The sequence below is a fragment of the Elaeis guineensis genome, chromosome 6, assembly GCF_000442705.2.
Source record: "Elaeis guineensis isolate ETL-2024a chromosome 6, EG11, whole genome shotgun sequence".
Lineage (NCBI taxonomy): Eukaryota > Viridiplantae > Streptophyta > Magnoliopsida > Arecales > Arecaceae > Elaeis > Elaeis guineensis.
In genome coordinates, this window is record NC_025998.2 from 121,093,389 (window position 1) to 121,111,990 (window position 18,602).

Below are 18,602 nucleotides of genomic sequence, written 5' to 3' on the forward strand. Positions count from 1 at the left end.
GGGCCGAGTGAAGCTCGGCCACGTTCTCGGACTTCTCCCGGGCACAAGTGTGCCCAGACTCCTCCCCGAGCATGCAGGCAGAGAAGCCTGACCGCAGAGTTCGACGGGGCTCTACCCCAGGAAGATTCCGCAGCTATGTCCCCCTCAATGCATCGAAAATCCAGGTGCTGATGGAGGTCAGGGAGCAGCTCCCAAGCCCGGAAAGAATGCGCACACACCCTGGGAAGCGCAATCCTAACAAGTTCTGCCTCTACCATCGCGACCACGACCACGACACAGAGGAATGCATTCAACTCCGAGACGAGATCGAAGAGCTCATCAGACGAGGTCGGCTCGACAGGTTCATTCGACGCCGGCCTGAGGGAAAAGAGGATCGACCAAGGGTCCTGCCACAACCTGAGCCGCCAAGGAGGGAAGAGCAGTCCGGAGATCGACCTCCAATCGGGATCATCAACTCCATCTCTGGAGGATCTCGACGGGGTGCAGACCTTCTACGACCATGAGATTTGAAAAATCTGTAAATGTATTACTAACGACTTTGCTTTAAATCAAGATTTCTTTCAGATGTGCATATCTTTTTCTTTCGACATGGACTCGTAACGACAGGGGATAACTCCTTCAGACAACAAAAATAAAACCATGTTAGGAACAGGAGGAGAACCTCGTCCTAATGTGAGCAAAGTTGGAAGTCCGGTTATTTTAAGACTGGATGGGGGGAGAGGTCCATATAACGGCCCTTATATGCTCCCACGGCAATGTTAGGAACAGGAGGAGAACCTCGTCCTAACATGAGCAAAGTTGGAAGTCCGATTATTTTAAGATCGGATGGGGGGAGAGGCCCATATAACGGCCCTTATGTGCCCCCATAGCCATGTTAGGAACAGGAGAAGAACCTCATCCTAACATGAGCAAAGTCGAAGGCCCGATTCTCCTTAGACCGGATGGGGGGAGAGGCCCTACAACACCCTTATGCGCCCCCACAGCCATGATAGGGATAGGAGGAGAACCTCGCCCTAACATGAGCAAAGTCGAAGGCCCGATTCTCCTTAGACTGGATGGGGGGAGAGGCCCTACAATGCCCTTATGTGCCCCCACAGCCATGTTAGGGACAGGAGGAGAACCTCGCCCTAACATGAGCAAAGTCGAAGGCCCGGTTACTTTTAGACCGGATGGGGGGAGAGGCCCTACAACGCCCTTATGTACCCCCACAGCCATGTTAGGGATAGGAAGAAAACCTCGCCCTAACATGAGCAAAGTCGAAGGCCCGATTACTTTTAGATCGAATGGGAGGAGAGGCCCTACAATGCCCTTATGTGCCCCCACAGTCATGTTAGGGACAGGAGGAAAACCTCGCCCTAATATGAGCAAAGTCGAAGGCCCGATTACTTTTAGATCGGATGGGGGGAGAGGCCCTGCAATGCCCATATGTGCCCCCACAGTCCTGTTAGAAACAGGAGGAGAACCTCGTCCTAACCTGAGCTGAAATCGACTACATTAGGAACAGGAGGAGAACCTCATCCTAACACCAACTAAGATCCGATCGTTCAAGACCTGATAAGAAAAAAGAGAACCTTCTCGACGGCCCCTCTACGCTCCCGCGATCCCGTAAAGAGTTGGGGAGAACCATTACTTAAAAAGAGGAGGAAGATGCGAAGGAAAAGCGACGGACTACACCAGTGAAAAATGGAAGCCAAACTATACCAAAGACACAAAGCACCTCGCCTCAATGAAGAAGGAGAAAGAGAAAGAGAGACCTACGATCATGAATGAAAAGGCAAATCAACACGACAACGGCTAGGAACCTTCAAACGATGTCGACGTCGAACAAGTCCAAAGATAAAAGAAATTCGGTAACGACGACCTAATACAAGAATGAACAAGGTAATGAAAAATTTTCTTTTCATTTTATTAGCAAAATATACTTTACAGAGCCCAAAAGACCAAAAAAGAAAAATGACAAGAACGAAAAAAGATGACATATAGAAGGATGGAAGGCAAAAGGAGCCCTAAGGGAGCTTGGCCTCTTTCGATTTCGAACTTTCGGTTTCGACCCTCATTAAGGAGTGCCTTAAGCTTTCGACTTCTTCTTCCAATTCTTTCTTCCTTATCAGCATCTCCAGATACATCCGATGAAATCGTTGGCTTTCGTTCTCCGCCTCTCGGAGCCTTTTTCTCAGGACCTCGGACTCTGCCTCCGTGTCCTTGACTGCTTGCTGCTCGTATACCAGCTGGATCTTCAACTACTGCAGCTCAGTCCTCCCCTCACCAAGGGCGACGGATAGCTCTTCTATGGTTCCTCTCAAGGATCGTGGTTCGTCGGGGTCCCGAACAGGGATGAATTGGGCTCCTTCAGATAACTGCCTTTGAAGGCAGGCAACCTCGTCGGTCACCATCCTGAGCCTCCTCCTGTAGTCATCCACCTGCTTGCACCAGCTGGCCCGGTATGCATTGTAGTTCGATTCGGTGTCCTGGAGCTGTTGCTGAAGGTCGGAGAACTTCTTCGACCATTCTCGATCGTGGTCGGCCCGAGTCGAAAGCCAGGACGAGCTTCCTTCCAGCTGGCCGATCTTCTCCCATGCAGCCGACAGCTCCACTTCAAGAGAGCTGATCTTGGAAGCTTGAGCCCAGGATCGATCGCTGGCGTGCTTCTTATGTTCCTCGAGCTCCTTCTCGAAGTTCGCCTTCCTCCGACTGTAATCCATGATCCCTTTCACATGGAGGTTCCAGAAGTGGGTAGCCTCCGCAGTGACCTTTGAGTGGCTCTCCCTCAACCTGCTAAGTTCATCCTCTATCTCCTTCGACTTTTTTGTTAAATGACGAACTTTCTTCCTCAGATGTCGGATCGTGGACTTCAACGGAACTCCCTGTGGCAAGGAAAGCGCTTCGGTAGGACACTACCATCGGAAGACAAAAGCGTCAAGGCGCAGCTCATTGCAGAAAGAAAAAAAAAAGAGAAAGAAAAGAGATCAGTAACGGAGTGAAAACAGGAAGAGGTGACGCATGGTTAAAAGAAAAAAAAGGAGAAGAAGAAGAGAAGAAGAAAAGAAGAAGAAAAGGAAAGATGGAATACTCGCAGGATCCAGGGGACTCAGGCCGATGTTGAACAGGAATTGCTCCTTCAGAAGGTTGGGAAGGGAAGGAGTTGGATAACTAAGGAGTTTCTGGGCGGCTTGAAGGTTGTCCTCCCCCTGGCTGGGAGTCCGACGGACGGAGTTCCTCAGGGAGCCCCAAGGGGGCAATCCCAGTCTCAAGGTTGGACATTGGACATAGAGGTACTTCCCCTTCCAGTTATGGATAGAAGAGGGAGCACCTTTCAGCAACCCCTTCTTATCGAACTGGGGAGAGAAGTACCACCAGTCCTTTACCGAGGGGTGGCGCTTGAAGGTGTAAAAATACCTAAACAAAGGAAGAGATGGCTGAACTTCGACTATGTGGCAAAGGGAGAGGAATCCTATCAAAAATCTAAAGGAGTTCGGCGTGACTGAAGCTAAAGAAATGTCTAGAAAATGAAAAAAAACGACGATGAAGGACGGAAGCGGGAGCCAGAGTCCAGTACGGAAGGCCTCCTGGTACAGACAGAAATGGCCAGGTGGGGGGGTGTTAGCCCGGTCGGCTGGACCAGAAAGCTCCAGATCGTACTCCGGAGGAACTCTATACTGAACCCTTATCAGTAGGAGTTCGTCCGGAGTCAGAGAACAGGGAATGGCGTCCGACGCAAAAATCGGACGAGATCCAGCCCTAGTTATGGGTTCATCTACGATATGAGGGTTCTGAGGGACTGAGGCAGACGAACTCCTGGAACCGCTGGAGGCAGAGGTGCTAGAAGACATTTCAAGCAAAAGCCCTAAAATTCCAAAAAAATCGGGAGAAATAAGAGATGAAAGGTTCGTGGGGAACCAACAGGTGGACTCCCTATCTGAGTACCTTGCTAGCCTGACAGCGATGCGGCAGAAGAAAAATGAAGAAGAAGGAACACCTAAATGACAAGAGAAGGAACGAAAGTTCTGAAACTAACCTAAGTTGCTCCGAAGGATGCGGAGATGCAGGGACAGGGATGACTCGAAGAACACCTAGGGCCAAAACGGATGCTGAGGAAGGTCAGAGCTCTCAGAAAGAAGATGGGCACCAACAGGATTTTCAGGCAGAATGAAACTCCCGGGGGAAGAAGGGCGGGTTTAAATAGACCCTGAGATCCGATGTAATAATGATTGTGGATCTCCTCAGGCCGACCCGTATTCGCCACATGTCCCACTCGCCACGGTAGGCGGCTAAAAATGGCTAGCAGCTGGCAGAGCCATCATTGCACCGTACCTGGAGCAACGTTCCAGCGGAAATTTCAAAAAGTCTCTTCGGATCGCCCTGATTTGAAAAGACTCCGGCACGCACGCATTAAATGCCAGAATATCTGAGGGTGATCACGCACAAGATTCAAGGGAGCAACTTCGATTGTGAAAATTTTTCTATACTTTCTTCATTCGAAACTCGAACTCGGAAGTAGGGGGACTGGTGTTGGGTATAAAATACCCCCCAGCCGAAGTTCGTATCAGGAGTGACCCTCCCGAGACTCTACCGACATCCGACCTTGGGCGACATCTTTTCGAACCTCTCCGACGGTCGAGTTTCCGCAATGTTCCCAAGTTCCCCCGACGGACGAACTCCCGCCGCATCTCCCGAGCTTCTCCAGTGATAAGCTTCTTCGGTCGTCTATCAGGCTGCTTCAAGTGCTCTCTGGATTCTACTATTGATCGACCTCCTACAAGGGTCAACCATTCTCCGAACCTCTTCCAGATCTTTTCCAACAGGATTCGATCGACTCCAATCTGAATTTCTTCCAGAACTTTGTCAGTTCGTCAGTGGCCGAACTTTTCCAACAATAGATCTCCACGATGGATGGACTCCATCCAAGTTTCTACGGCGGTCGACCGCCTTCTGGATTTCATCCGAGCTCTTACAGGAGCCAGACTTCTTCCCCGAACTCCTGCAGGTAGACTTCGTCCAGATTCCTACGGGAGCCAGACTTCAGCCCTAAGCTCCTATTGCAGGTAGACCTCATCCGAATTCTTACAAGGGCCGGGCTCCGAGCCCCCACCACAAGCGATCTGCTCCGAGCTTCTACTACAAATGATCTACTCCGAGCTACCACTACAAGCGGTCTACTTCGAATTTCTACTACGAGCGGTCCACGTCGGATTTCTACTGTAAGCCTCCACCTGAGCTTCTATTGTGAACGAATTCCTTCCGAACTTCTATTGCAGGCAGGCTTCGGCCGAGCTTCCTCAACAAATGATCCCCATCCGGACTTCTACGGAAACCAGACTCCGACCGAACTTTTATAGCGGATAGACTCCGGACGAACTCCTACGACACATGGGCTCCAGCAGTCGGACCCCTCCAGCGGGTGAACCTCTCCAGCACCATTCGACATCCACTGCCGGTCGACTTTCTGTCAGATTCTGCATGAAACCGAACTTCGTCCACAGAAAGTCCCTGACCGAGCTTCTACAGCAGATGACCTTCGCCTGCAGTACTAGCACCCAAGGCACCCAATGGTAGAAGGCTCGCCAGCAACATCCGGGCTCCTCTTAGACGGAGAGCTACCCCTCTCCACCAGACACCCCAACCGAGCTTCGGCCTACGGGCCTGGACTCCCTGGCAGGCCACAGTAATGGCCACGACTCTGCTCCACTTCTTGTAATGGATCCCACGCGGCTCCATCATGCTCTGGCAAGTCACGACAACGGACATCACTCCACTCTCCACAATAGGCTCCACGTGGCAGGCCACGGCGATAGCCATGACTCCACTCCACTACTCTTCATAACAAACTCTTCATGGCCCCGAATGGCCTACTACCAGGCGGTTACAGATGTCATTGTCAATCTGTTACGCCCTTCGTCTATAAAAAGGGGACCTCCAGATACGTTATTCTCTAAGCTCTAATCTCTATCTCAAAACTCTGCAAAAATTTTCGTTCGAGTACTCCATTCTTGTTGAGGCAGAGAACTGACTTGAGCGTCGGAGGGTCTTGCCCGAGCACCCCCAACTCCAGTTTAGACTTTCTTTGCAAGTCCCGACGGCGACTGCGACTCCCTCGACTCCAGCTTCTCCGACGCCGGCGGATTTTTGCACCAACAATAAGATTCCATCAGAGCCCAAGTCGCACGAGAAGTGGAGAGAGACCCAAAGGGACCTCTAGAGGGCTAATCACAAGGACCCTTAGCCTGCAAAGATGAAGATGAGAAGTGTACAGGATGTCGCTCACAAGATGAGCAGTGCGTATGCTGCCTCTCGTGTGAAGACGAGAAGTGCACATGTTGCCTACGGGCACATGCTACCTCTTGCATGAAGATAAGAAGTGCACACGCTGCTTATGGGCATACGCTGCCTCACGTAAAGATGAAAAGTACACATGCTGTCTATAGGCATATGCTGCCTCTCGCATAAAAATGAAAAGTACACACACTTCCTATGGGTACTTGTTGGCTCTCGCATTATGAGAAGTGTACACATTGCTACTAAAAAGATGAGCTAAGTATAAGCTGCATCTCGCGTTATGAGAAGTGCACATGTTGCCACTCATAAGATGAGCAGAGCACAAGATGCTTATATGAAGAGCAGAGAACAAGATGCTCATGCGAAGAGCAGAGCACAAGATGCCGCTCATATGAAGAGTAGAGCACAAGATGCTCATATGAAGAGCAGAGCGAACATGTCTTTCGTAAGGCCTTAGATCGGTCTAAACTCAAAAGACTTTAGATCAACTCAAAATTTAAACTTTTCTTTAGCTACTTTCACTGCCCGCATTAAATGAGGAACAGATGCCTTAAGAGATGCATAGATGGATGTCCCTAAGCTCGAGAAATTATTTCAGCAGTATTCCTTTTACCTTTTTCTCAGACTCAGGAGTAGGGGGAAGTGTTATGGTGGCATCATGGATGTCTCGGATTCATATTCGAGATGTAGATTTGGAGGTATGCTGAGCCATGTGCTTGTTGTGCTGATCGTGAAAAGGCATGCCGAGCCATATGCTTGTTGTGAAGGGCTATATCTATGCTGAGATGAGCTATCCTGATATGAGTTAAGCTATCCAAAGTCTCATTTATGCTGAGCTGAGATATATTTGGCCATTCTATACCAAGCTGAGGTATTTTATACTTAGCTTTCTTCATGCTATGGCAACCATCCACACCATACAAAAAAAAGTCAAAAATAATAAATATCCCCACATGAGAGCATATGAAGGCTGAAATCTATCCACACTCTTAGCTCTTGATTGACAGTCTATGTAATTAATAGGTGGGATCCTCATATAGGTGACACCACTCATTCAACTCAAGAAGGTCAAAAGGTCAAATACGGTCTTCGAAGATATTCAATGAGGATATTTAAATTCTCCACTCAGTATATTGCCAGTAACGGCCTCTTCACTCCACAGGAGTGATTAAAAACTGGATTATCTTGCCCACAATGGCTTGTGCAACGGCCTTGCAATCTCAAAATGGCACGATCATATAACTGTTTGATCAGCTGTTTAACAGCATTCTATATAAACAATCAAAGTCCTGAGGATGCAGGTAGGCAATTCCTCTCAGAGAACTCATTGCTGTTTCTTTGTTCTTCGAATCTGACTTGAGCGTCGGAGGATCCTCGTCGGAGCGAAAACTTCTAGTTTAGACTTGTTTTACAGATCATTCCAGTACTAGTATCCCTACACGAGGTTCGATCGCCCTCTCTCTAACCTTGATCGAATCAAGCAGCAATAACTATCAACAGATGTTTCCAATTACTTTGGTTTTTCAACTTGCCAGTGATATATGTTTAGTATTTAATTCTTTACAGGGACCTAGTTTTGGGCTCTGCCTCATATTTCCGATATCAAATCTTAATCAAAAACGTATTGTTACAAGAAAAATCTTGTCAAAAATTGTTGTTGAGCATCCATATCATTCAACTTTCACTCTAATAGTCTAATTCACATAAAAGATCATAAAAACAAACAAGTTCTTGCTTAAGAAATTTGAAATCAAATAATTCTCCATTTAACCAAAAAAACTTTTTAGAGGAGATTTAAGTGTTATCATCAAACATATTGAGGAATGAACATATCTACCTATCATAGCAACTACAATCAAATATGACAACTATTGTATAAAACTAGCATGAAATCAAGCTCTGCGATTGTGAAGAAAGGAAAGAGATTCTGCCTCCCATGGATGCATCTATATTTGAATGATTTAATTCATCTGCTTTACCCGAAAAAAGAAGAGAGAGAGGAAAAAAAAAAAAAAAAGGAGCATTTACACCTCTGGCCCAGTAAGCCAACTACAAATAGGGAAACAAGCCGGTAGGCCCAGACAAAGAGCTTAAAATGGCCAAGATGTCTTCAAAGCCAACCAAACGACCATTTGTCAAGCTTCAGTACTCCCATGGAGCTTTAGAAAGCGAAAGCCATCCGATGCCTACTCTTCGAGCCTTCTTTTGTCTTATGGAAGCAAAATAGCTCCTTAGGCTCTTACCAAACAAAAAAAAAAAGAGCTCCTTTGACCAAAAGCAAACATGGGGCCCAACCAGACCAGGGCCTGAGGCGGCACTCTCAAATCCAGCAAATATATCATGAAAATTTCTTGATGTATGCTAACATTATTTTGAAAGGGGACTCTAAGATAGTCATTGCCTAGATTTCGGACCATAGACCGCCCATGATGGCATCATCTTTTTCCTTTATCTCTCTCTCTCTATTTTTTTTTTTGGATTCAAAGAATTTGATCTTCACATTGAGAGGCAACTCATGTTTACTTTTTTTTTTCTCCTATTAACAAGGGAGATAATTCCATCAAGCAACTCATATTTATAGAAAGATGAATAGTACCATAAATTGGGTAGCTTCTTATATGGTGAATCATACAAGCTTAGTATCGTGGGAATCCCCCCAGCAGTGCCCCAACAGTTGCATGATTGATGTATTTTGATGCTAATGGTTGTATTTATACAAGAGCACATAATTATGCTGATTTATCAAAAAAAAAAAAAACTATTTGCACCCATTACTTTTTTTCCTCTATATTTCACTTATTATTTACTCTTTAAGCATCATATGCAATGCATTCATAGGCCACCATAAGTTCAGGATGAGGCCACCAACTGGATCACGCCAAATTACAACCCCAAATGAAGCTTTCCAACAGTCCAAGTTGCGCATGCTTGTCCTACCTTTTCCCTTTTCTTCGGTTAACCACTTGATATGACCATATCAAGGCGCCAATGGAGAAGAGATGGACAGAAGAAAGCAGCCCTATGTAAATCTGCAGTCAAGGAGATGTGGACCAACTAATGGATAGCCCAATTGATTGTAATCGTATCTTGTCATTGTTGGAGGTCGACTCACCATCACTTGGCATCGACTCTAGAGATACCATGATTTTCATTGCCTTATGTCTTGTACCTATGGTTATTCTAGAGTCGACTCTTGCTAAATTGGGGTTAACTCATGTCTGCCATGAGTTAGCTTTTAAAGCACCTGCCATCAGGTCAGCTCTTAGGCTTGCAATTTTTTAATACTTCCTATCTTCTCCCTAAGATTATCCTAGGATTAATTTGTCTGGAATTGGGATTGACTCGTATTGCTTTAGGGTTGCTTCTTCAAATGATCATTTTGTTCCACATCTTCTGTTTTGGGTTTGAGATTGTTCCAAGATCGACTTCTTTATAAAATTGGGGTTAACTCGTGCAATATGTCAATCTCCTCCAATGTGATAGGGTTGACTGGTAACTTCTATGGGTCGACTCCTAAAACCTCTAAAAATATAGGCCTTCAGTTTCATCTTATAGATGCTGAGGAATCAACTCCAAATTTGCTACACTTCTTTAAGCTAAAGCTTATATAATTCATCTTGAAAATTCTTTTAACTTAATAATTTTGAGAAGATTTTTTTATTTGATTTGATATATCCTTATGAGTACCAAGAGATCCTATAGTCATTTTTGAAATACATTCAAAATTAACTATGAAATTAAAATTCTACATTCAAAATATATAATAAGTTTAGGAATTGTATGTGTTGAGGTCAGTCCTAAGATGCCAATATGGATCATTTTCGTAGACCTATATAATAATAGCAATCAAGGAACATACTTTTCTCTTCTTTCTCACTTTTCATTAAATAATTCTCAGTGACTTAAGCATCAAAGAAGGAATCTTTCTAATATAAGCATCGGAGAGTTTGGTCGGAGTCAATCCAGCAAGCTCTTTGATTCTTATCTATCATTTCACAGAACTATGGAAGTGGTCCGTGTCAACGTCTCGAGACCAGAGCAACAATATGGATTCCAAAAAGTCCCATTTTAAGTTGAACAGGACACTTTACTGTATAAGTCCATCCCAACGCCCCACACTCTACTCCCCACCCCCATCCAAAAAAAAAAAAAAATGGTTGCCCTATGCATGATAGCGTCCTCAAGATGGCATCCTCGTTTTCTGCAAATAAACCTTAGAAGCTATTGGTGTAAGATTTCACAAGATGCCGCGATGTTAGAGTGGATGGTGGGGATGGATCTCCTGAGATGTGATCTGTAAAAAAATTATGATCGGAGATTGCTCCAACGGAGATTCTCCGATGCTCAAGTCAGAACTTCTTGTTCAACAAATAAAGGAGTGTGTGAGGCAAAGTAATGACATATCTTTTTTAGGATTCCTTTTAGGCCTCTTTTTATGTACGGAGGTTGGAGCTTTTGTTGGTAAGTTAGTTGGTGCGATCCCGTTCGGTTAGGACATAATTTGTATGTAGTGATGGAAATATCGCTCGAGATTTTTGGGATACAACGGTTGTGGTTGCTTTATCAGTTTCGTGACAGTTGTCGCTTGGCTGGCATTGAATTTCGAATTAGTGTGCCAACTGATGTCAGTGAGCCAAAAACTGATCGATCATGATCAGACGTCGGATGCTTTGCACTATCATCGAATGGAGAAGGCTAGAGCTGGAGTCCGCTCAATAGCATAAAGTTGGTTGGCTGGATGTGATCGGCTGACGTCCGTCTTTTGATTGGACTGAGCGGACCATTCGGGCATGCTGTCGACTCATCAGTCTAGACTACAAGAGTCGGCCACCGAGGAGATATCGACAGCCATGTGTGAGAATTATCGAGCGATAGCCGGCGAGTTTTCATCTGCTCAGGATATCGATTGAACGAATGTCGAAGACTAGTCGGTGATAGAGTGACATTGATTACGGCCAATCAGAGGTCGGCAAAGATCTTAGTAGGTGGGCTTACAAGGTTTGGATATTCTGGACCTTGAACTACTTCATATCATTGATCCGTGCAATGTTTCCCCCAACAGAAGCCATGCTAGCTTGTTGTCATTATATAAACCGGCATCTCTATGGGGGAGATAGAAAGAAGACAAGCAACTTAGGAAACGGACATAAAAGGATCGAAGAAAGTATGTCATATTTAGAATAAGTGCTTTTGCCTTGCACAATATCAAATTTTGATTTTTTTCTTTAAATTCTTTTCCATTTAAGTATATTATATTATATCCATCATACTATTTACCGCATGACAGATTCCTTTGTCTAAAAGTTACTATTATTCCATCAAGCTTTATTAGTTCCGTCCTGTTTACATCAAACTTATGAATTTGGGGTCAATGAATAATTAAACATTCACTATTACCTGTAAATATTCTTTTCGAAATATATTTCGCCTAAAATTAACAAGGTTTTGCCGATTTTATCTGGAACTTTAACGAAATGAACAATAAATAATTAAGTCTACAATTATTTTTCCCGTAACACAAATGCCATAGGAAAACCATAAACTTGCTTGCATTCGGTCGTATATATGGCTCTTGTAGTTTGGGAGCTGATGAATAGTTATAATTTTCTTAAGGGATACTGGCATAATTTAACTTGGGTCTGTCCAGTATTCATCTAATAATGACTTCAGAACCACTCAACGAGCTTTGTAAATTTTAGTACAAGAAACTTTTAGCCATTAAAAATATTTTCAAATTATTAAATAATTTTCTGCTCAAACCATTTGGCAGTCCCTATGTGGACATAACAACAGAATGATTTCTTAATGACCATGATTTTATTTAAGGATGTTTGAATAATTTTTTATTTTAACTTTAAAATCTTTTTGACAATAAAGTTAACCTGCAGGCATTTTGCACATTCGATAACTTGAGGCTATGCATCTCGTAAGTAGATTATTTTAATAAACTATGAGGGAAGTGCCCCACTTCCAGCATTTTTCATTAAAAAAAAAAACTCAAGACTCTAAATAATACAAGTTCAAGTGGGGACCTCCTACGTACAAGTCATCGATACCTTTCTTCATGATGACTGTTACCGTTAGAAAGATGACCTAGTTTAGACCGTCAAACTGGAGTTGAGAAGAAAAAATGTGATGGTCTCAGAAGAATTGATCGAGATCTTCAGGGGGTGCACTTTCTATCGCCTGGTCTTCTATCAATCTCTCGAATTGGGCTCTAAAAAATTATAAAAAATAAAAAAAGTTCTGATGCCCAGAGAGTTTTCGATGATGGATCCATCAATGTCTAAGTCAGTCTTCTGCAAAAGTAAGCAGAAGAGATTTGAGCATTCAAAATCAATCTAGCAAGGGGTGGGGTTAAATATGAAGTGGGATGGAGTATGGATAGAGAGAGAATATGGAGGTCCAGTGCATGCCGAGTAGAATATAGAAATCCGACAAGTGTCGGGTGGTCTACGAGGTATTTCCATAGATTTAGAAGAGCCTAGTGCTTGATAGGAGAGACAAATCTAGTTTGTGTAGAGTCTATTTTTCAGAAGATGGCATGCGAAGCAAGTATTCATTTATCTAAAGGATCTAAAAAAACTTAAAATTTATAGACATAGATGGGTATCTATTGTCTGGAGGATACACACCATTTCTCTCTCCTAGGGGCCATAGAGGCGTCTAGGTTATTAGAAAATAACGACTTGTATGTCCTGAGTTTGTTGAAGTTGCATAGTGAAGAAGTGAAGTTGGCAGTTTGTCGTCCAGCGAATGGAAATACTTCGAAATTTCTTCGATATAGTCATGGGAGTCCATATGATAGTGATTTGTTCAAGATGTCATATAAGATATTAGAAAGTCATACTAACCAATAGGACATCATTTAAAGGCACATGAAATCATATATATTATTAATAATGTCATATATATTCACATGAAGTTATATAAAATATCATGAAATAATAATATATTTTTTTATTTTATAAAAAATAATATTTTTATTAAAAAAATTTTAAAAAAATTAAATAATATTAAATATCTATCTTATTATTAATTAAATTATGTGGCCAAATGATTGGACGCTGCACTTTTTCTTACCAGGGATGATAGATAAAAAATTTCTCTCCGTGAAAGAGTTAAAATGAAATCTTTCCGGGAAAGAGTTGGAATCAAAACCCCTAATCTTCTCATTCATTGGTTTGATGTCGAGGAAAAATGGGCTCCCGGAATCCAAAATCCACGGTAGAGATGGGCTGTTCCCTCTGCCGCCGCCATCCGGTCCATTTCTTGGCACGTCGAGTTCCCATTCGGCCAAGAGGGAATGCCAGCCCGATGATAAGGGCTTTCCATGGGAAGAGAAGCAAGGCTTTCAGGGGGAACCGGGGTCTCCTGGAGATGATAATAGTGGTGGAGACGAAGGAGAAGAAGGTGAGTAACTCCGGTGGAAGGAGCGGTCTTCTCCTCTAGGAGACTAGGGCCTCGGGGGTGGATTTTTTCCCACCCCGTCAAGGCCTTTAGACATGTCGAACTGGGGTTGAATTGGTCCAAGAATGACGTGGTGGACCTGGTTCAACCAAGTTTTTGGGAGGGAGGCAAAAAAAACTCACTCAGATTTTTTTTTTCCCCCCTCTCTGTCGATCGCTCGCTCCCCCTCCCTTTCTCTCTCCTGCGTGCGTGTTCGGCATCTCCTTCGGGCATTCGATCCGAAGATCTCAGCAATCCAAGATCGATGCTTGCTGTCTGGTTTGATCCCTTGTTCTCTTTGATTTCTGTCTATATTTCTCTTCCAGGGTTGCAAATTTGCTCATGATCTGGATTCGGTTATTTTAATTTCGATACGCTTTTTTTTTTAAATAATTTTGGGATCCTCAATCTCTGGATTCTTGTAGAATTATAGTGATTTTTGTTTTGGCTGAAAAAAGATTTCTTATTTCCGTGGTTATTCAGTCGGTATCGAACCAAGAAACACTTTTCTTGATGATTCTAGGGATTAGTTCTTCAATCCCAGCGCTTCATGCGTCTCTCTCAGATCTTTCCAATTCTAGGACGATCTTCTATCGGAGCTTTAGGTCATTCTCATGTGTGCATATCTTAACATCTTGTCCAAATAGAGATGACTATAAACACTCATATATATAAGCTGTCAAGATAAATTTTAACATGCTGGCCACACTTAATGCCCCGGTGTTCTTGAGACTAAATCTAATTATTGCTAGATTCAACAGCAAAGCAAGTGAACCACTTTTTTTTTGACAAAAGAACTATTTGATCGAAATAGGCTTTTTTCACTTGATTGTTGCCTGTTGGAGACTGATCAATTATCCTTCTCTTGAAGGCTGGCTATTTAGCCTTGAATAGAGCACAAAGCAGATATTGGTTTTTTCCATAGGAAGTTTCAACATGGATTTGAAAGGGTACTAGCTCTTCTAGATGTTGAATTCAACTTGCTTGACCATCTTACACTAATTTTTTTTGCCAACAATACTTGGACTTCATTTGCTTGTTCTTGCATGTTGTTTGGGCTAACTTTTCACCCGTGGATCTTCTCTTGAATCCTAAAATTTATAAATGAGTTAAATCCTCCCATGTCTAGGCGTTGACAACCATCACGAGAGAAGGGTCTGGTTGGAGGATAAGACAATCGCTAATTGCATAAACTGATTCTTTGACCAAGTGTTGTGGTATGACTGGTCAAAGCAGCTATTGATTTTTTCCATTGGAAGTTTTGACATTGGACTTAAAGAGGGTACTACATCTTCAAGACAACTAGATTTTTATAATTCACCTTGCTTGACTGTCTTATACTAGCTTTTTCCAACATTACTTGGACTTCATTTGTTTGCTCAGTGAATCTTCTCATGAACCCTAAAACTATGAATGACTTGAATCCTCTCATATCTAGGCCATCCATCACAAGAGAGAAGGGTTTGGTCGGAGGGTAAAACAATCATTGCACAAACTGATTCTTTGACCAAGTGTAACAGTATGACCGGTAAAGATTGAAAAGAGAGGGTGGGAAAGAAAAAAAAATTGCGAGCAACGACTTGAATCTCTAAAACATGTCATAGTAGACAAAGAATCGATGGGCCAGGAAAAGAAATTTAATCCTTCCTTTTGATGAATTGAAATTTGAATGGCTTCAAAATAATCTATAAAGAAGCTGCAGCCACTTCCTCTTATTTAGATATATTTACATAGGCAGGCTGGTTTCTGTTGCATGCTTCTGCCCCCATGGATACTGAGATAAGGCCATGTTCCTCTCTTTCTATTTTTCTTCTCTTCTTTCTCTTCTCTTCTCTCAACATGCAACACTGTGGAGCGACTCATAGCATCTCTTTGGGCCAGGCCCTCTCTGGAAACCAGACCATAGTGTCCAAAGAAGGTAACTTTGAGCTGGGGTTCTTCACACCAGGTAACTCTCGTAACTACTACATAGGCATCTGGTACAAAACAATTCCAGTTCAAACTGTAATCTGGGTGGCAAACAGAGCAACACCCATCTCCAACATCTCCTCTGCCGAGTTAAAAATCTCAGAGGATGGCAAACTAGTCCTCCTCAGCAGTTCCAAAGTCCCAGTTTGGTCATCCAATTCAACTCCATCAACCTTGAATTCCACGGTTGCAGTGCTTCTTGACACTGGAAATCTCGTTATACGGAATGGGTCAAACACTACAATTTGGCAGAGTTTTGATCACCCAACTGACACCGTCATGCCAGGAGGATGGCTTGGACTTAACAAGATCACAGGGGAGCATCAGACAATCACTTCATGGGAGAATCCTGAGAACCCTGCCCCCGGGCCTTTCACCGAAAGTATGGACCCTGATGGAGCCAATCAGTTTGTTTTGCTGTGGAATGGTTCTGAAATTTATTGGCGAAGTGGGCTTTGGAATGGCCTGTACTACCCTTCAATCCCTGGTACCAGATCAAGCCCTCTCGTGAAGTTCACCTTCGTCAACGACAAGCAGCGGAATTGTGCCATATATACCATCCTCGACAGTTCTTTCATCACTCGCACTGTGATTGATTCATCTGGGCTATTAAGGCAATGGTTTTGGGTGCAGAGCACGCAGGAGTGGCAGACATTCTTTACCGAACCTTTGGCTCAATGTGATGTCTACTCTCTATGTGGAGCTTTTGGAATCTGCGACCAGGAAAGCTCGAATATTTGCAGGTGCTCCTATGGTTTCGAACCAGCTTCAATGAAAGAATGGCAGTTCAATGTTTGGAGCTCAGGGTGCGTGAGGAAAACCAGTTTGCGATGCAGTAATAAAAGCTCGGCCGGTGAAGAAGGGGATAGATTCCTTGAGATGACCAATATGAGATTGCCTGCCAATGCACAGAACTTGACTCTTGGGAGTGCTCAAGACTGTGAACAGTTTTGCTTGAACAACTGCTCCTGTAATGCATATGCTTATGTGGGTGGATGCTCAATTTGGGCTGGTGACCTTCGGAACCTAGAACAACTCTATGATGCTGATAGTGGAGGCGGTACTCTTTATATCCGGCTCGCTGCTTCTGATTTCCCAGGTTCAAGTAGCTCGCATAAGTTGGTAATTTCTCTAACTCTTAGTGTCATTGGTGGAATTCTTGGGATCTTGTGTGCTCTGGTCGGACTAATTTTGGCATTTCAAAGGAGGAAACAAATTTGGATGGCAAAACAAGTTGAGAGTTCTTTGATTCAGTTCACTTATGGCGATTTGCAGCATGTGACGAAGAATTTCTCTGAGAGGTTGGGCAGCGGTGGCTTTGGCTCTGTTTTTAAGGGGACATTGATTGACTCAACCGAGGTAGCTGTGAAGAAGCTTGAAGGCTTGAGACAAGGAGAGAAGCAATTCCGCACTGAAGTGAGAACATTGGCTGTTATTCAACATGTCAATGTTGTTCGCCTTCGTGGTTTCTGCTCCAAGGGCAGCAAAAGGCTTCTAGTCTATGAGTACATGTCAGGAGGTTCCCTGGACTTTCATCTCTTTCAAAACAATTCCACAGTTCTAGGATGGAAGATGAGGTATCAAATTATTCTTGGGATTGCGAGAGGGTTGGCTTACCTCCATGAGAAGTGCAGGGAGTGCATCATACACTGCGACATAAAGCCAGACAATGTTCTTCTCGACAGGGACTTCCGTGCCAAAGTTGCAGACTTTGGGATGGCGAAGCTCATCGGTCATGACTTCAGCAGGGTGCTGACAACCATGAGGGGAACCATTGGCTATCTCGCACCTGAGTGGATTTCGGGCCTGCCAATCACCTCCAAGGTTGACGTCTACAGCTTCGGGATGATGCTCTTTGAGCTGATATCAGGCAAGCGAAATGCAACACAGTCTGAGGATGGGAGCAAAGTCTTTTTTCCATACTTGGCGGCAACAAAGGTCATTGAAGGCGATATATTTAGCTTATTGGACCATAGATTGAGTGGTGTTGCTGATATTGAAGAGGTAACCAGAGTCTGTAGACTCGCTTGCTGGTGCATTCAAGAGTCTGAAGGTCACAGGCCAACAATGGGACTGGTGGTGCAGATCCTAGAGGGAGTCCTGGAGGTGAGCATGCCGCCACTTCCTAGGGCTCTTCAGCTTCTCACGCAAGATCAGAGCCAATGTTGTGATCATTTGTCATCTATTGAATGCAAAGATCCACCTGATCAATCTCTGGATTTCTATCAGTAGGTGTCAAGCTATAAAGTGCACATGAATATCTGCTGAGCAGGTCAATAATATGTAATAGGTTAAAGTAGAGCTTATAGCTGTTACGATCCTTAAGATGGATGTTCATTTCAGGGTGTAATGTTCTATGGTGGCTGTATTATTCTTTTAGTGGCATAAAGTTCATGGATATATCTTGTTATAAAGATATGTTGGATATGTTATAAAGTTTCCAACTCATCACTTTCCAAGCATGGGTTGTAAAGATATGAGAGATACATGAGCAAGATGGCAACCATTGGATGTATCTTTTGTCGAAGACCATGTTCATTTGTTTCAGAATTTCTCAGTTTTACTGAATCACATCAACAATCAAACCACATTGGCGCATGTGTTTATGAATTTCATGTTCCAGCCATCTGAGATGATCATACGATTCATACACATGAATGTTTTCTTGATTATAGATAATGTTAATCTGGGATGGGATAAAAAGATAAGATGGTAAGATATCATAAAAGCATATGAATGTTAATTAGTGGTGGAGGCAGCTTTTTCTCCGTCCGCTTCTTTCATAGAAGAGAGAACCGCGTATGAAACTGAAAATGAGAAAATATGTGGCATGCATTTGATCCATGCACTTTATTTCAACTAATGACCTGTATCCTATAGGAATCATGAGTTTGGACCAATACAATCTCCTA

At 43.5% G+C, this 18,602-nt stretch overlaps 1 protein-coding gene across 2 annotated transcripts; it reads left to right on the forward strand.

Annotated features, from left to right (window-relative positions):
• The first annotated feature begins 13,523 nt into the window (after positions 1-13,523).
• On the forward strand, positions 13,524-18,217 carry LOC105060146 (G-type lectin S-receptor-like serine/threonine-protein kinase At2g19130). Of its 2 annotated transcripts, none has more exons than XM_073259691.1 (2): positions 13,524-16,812; positions 16,966-18,217. In XM_073259691.1, the coding sequence occupies exons 1-2, from the start codon at positions 15,490-15,492 to the stop codon at positions 17,920-17,922; spliced, it is 2,280 nt and encodes a 759-aa protein (XP_073115792.1). In that variant the 5' UTR covers positions 13,524-15,489; the 3' UTR covers positions 17,923-18,217. The 2 variants fall into 2 exon arrangements, with proteins under 2 accessions (XP_073115792.1, XP_073115793.1); XM_073259692.1 differs by having other exon boundaries at positions 15,540-15,670; positions 15,747-18,217.
• The last annotated feature ends 385 nt before the right edge of the window (positions 18,218-18,602 follow it).

Excerpts from the sequence above, each read along its gene's own strand:
- LOC105060146 (XM_073259691.1), top strand. The coding sequence starts at position 15,490 with ATGGATACTGAGATAAGGCCATGTTCCTCTCTTTCTATTTTTCTTCTC. Across the intron at positions 16,813-16,965 it reads CAAGTAGCTCGCATAAGTTG|CATGTGACGAAGAATTTCTC; the intron begins GTAATTTCTCTA and ends GGCGATTTGCAG.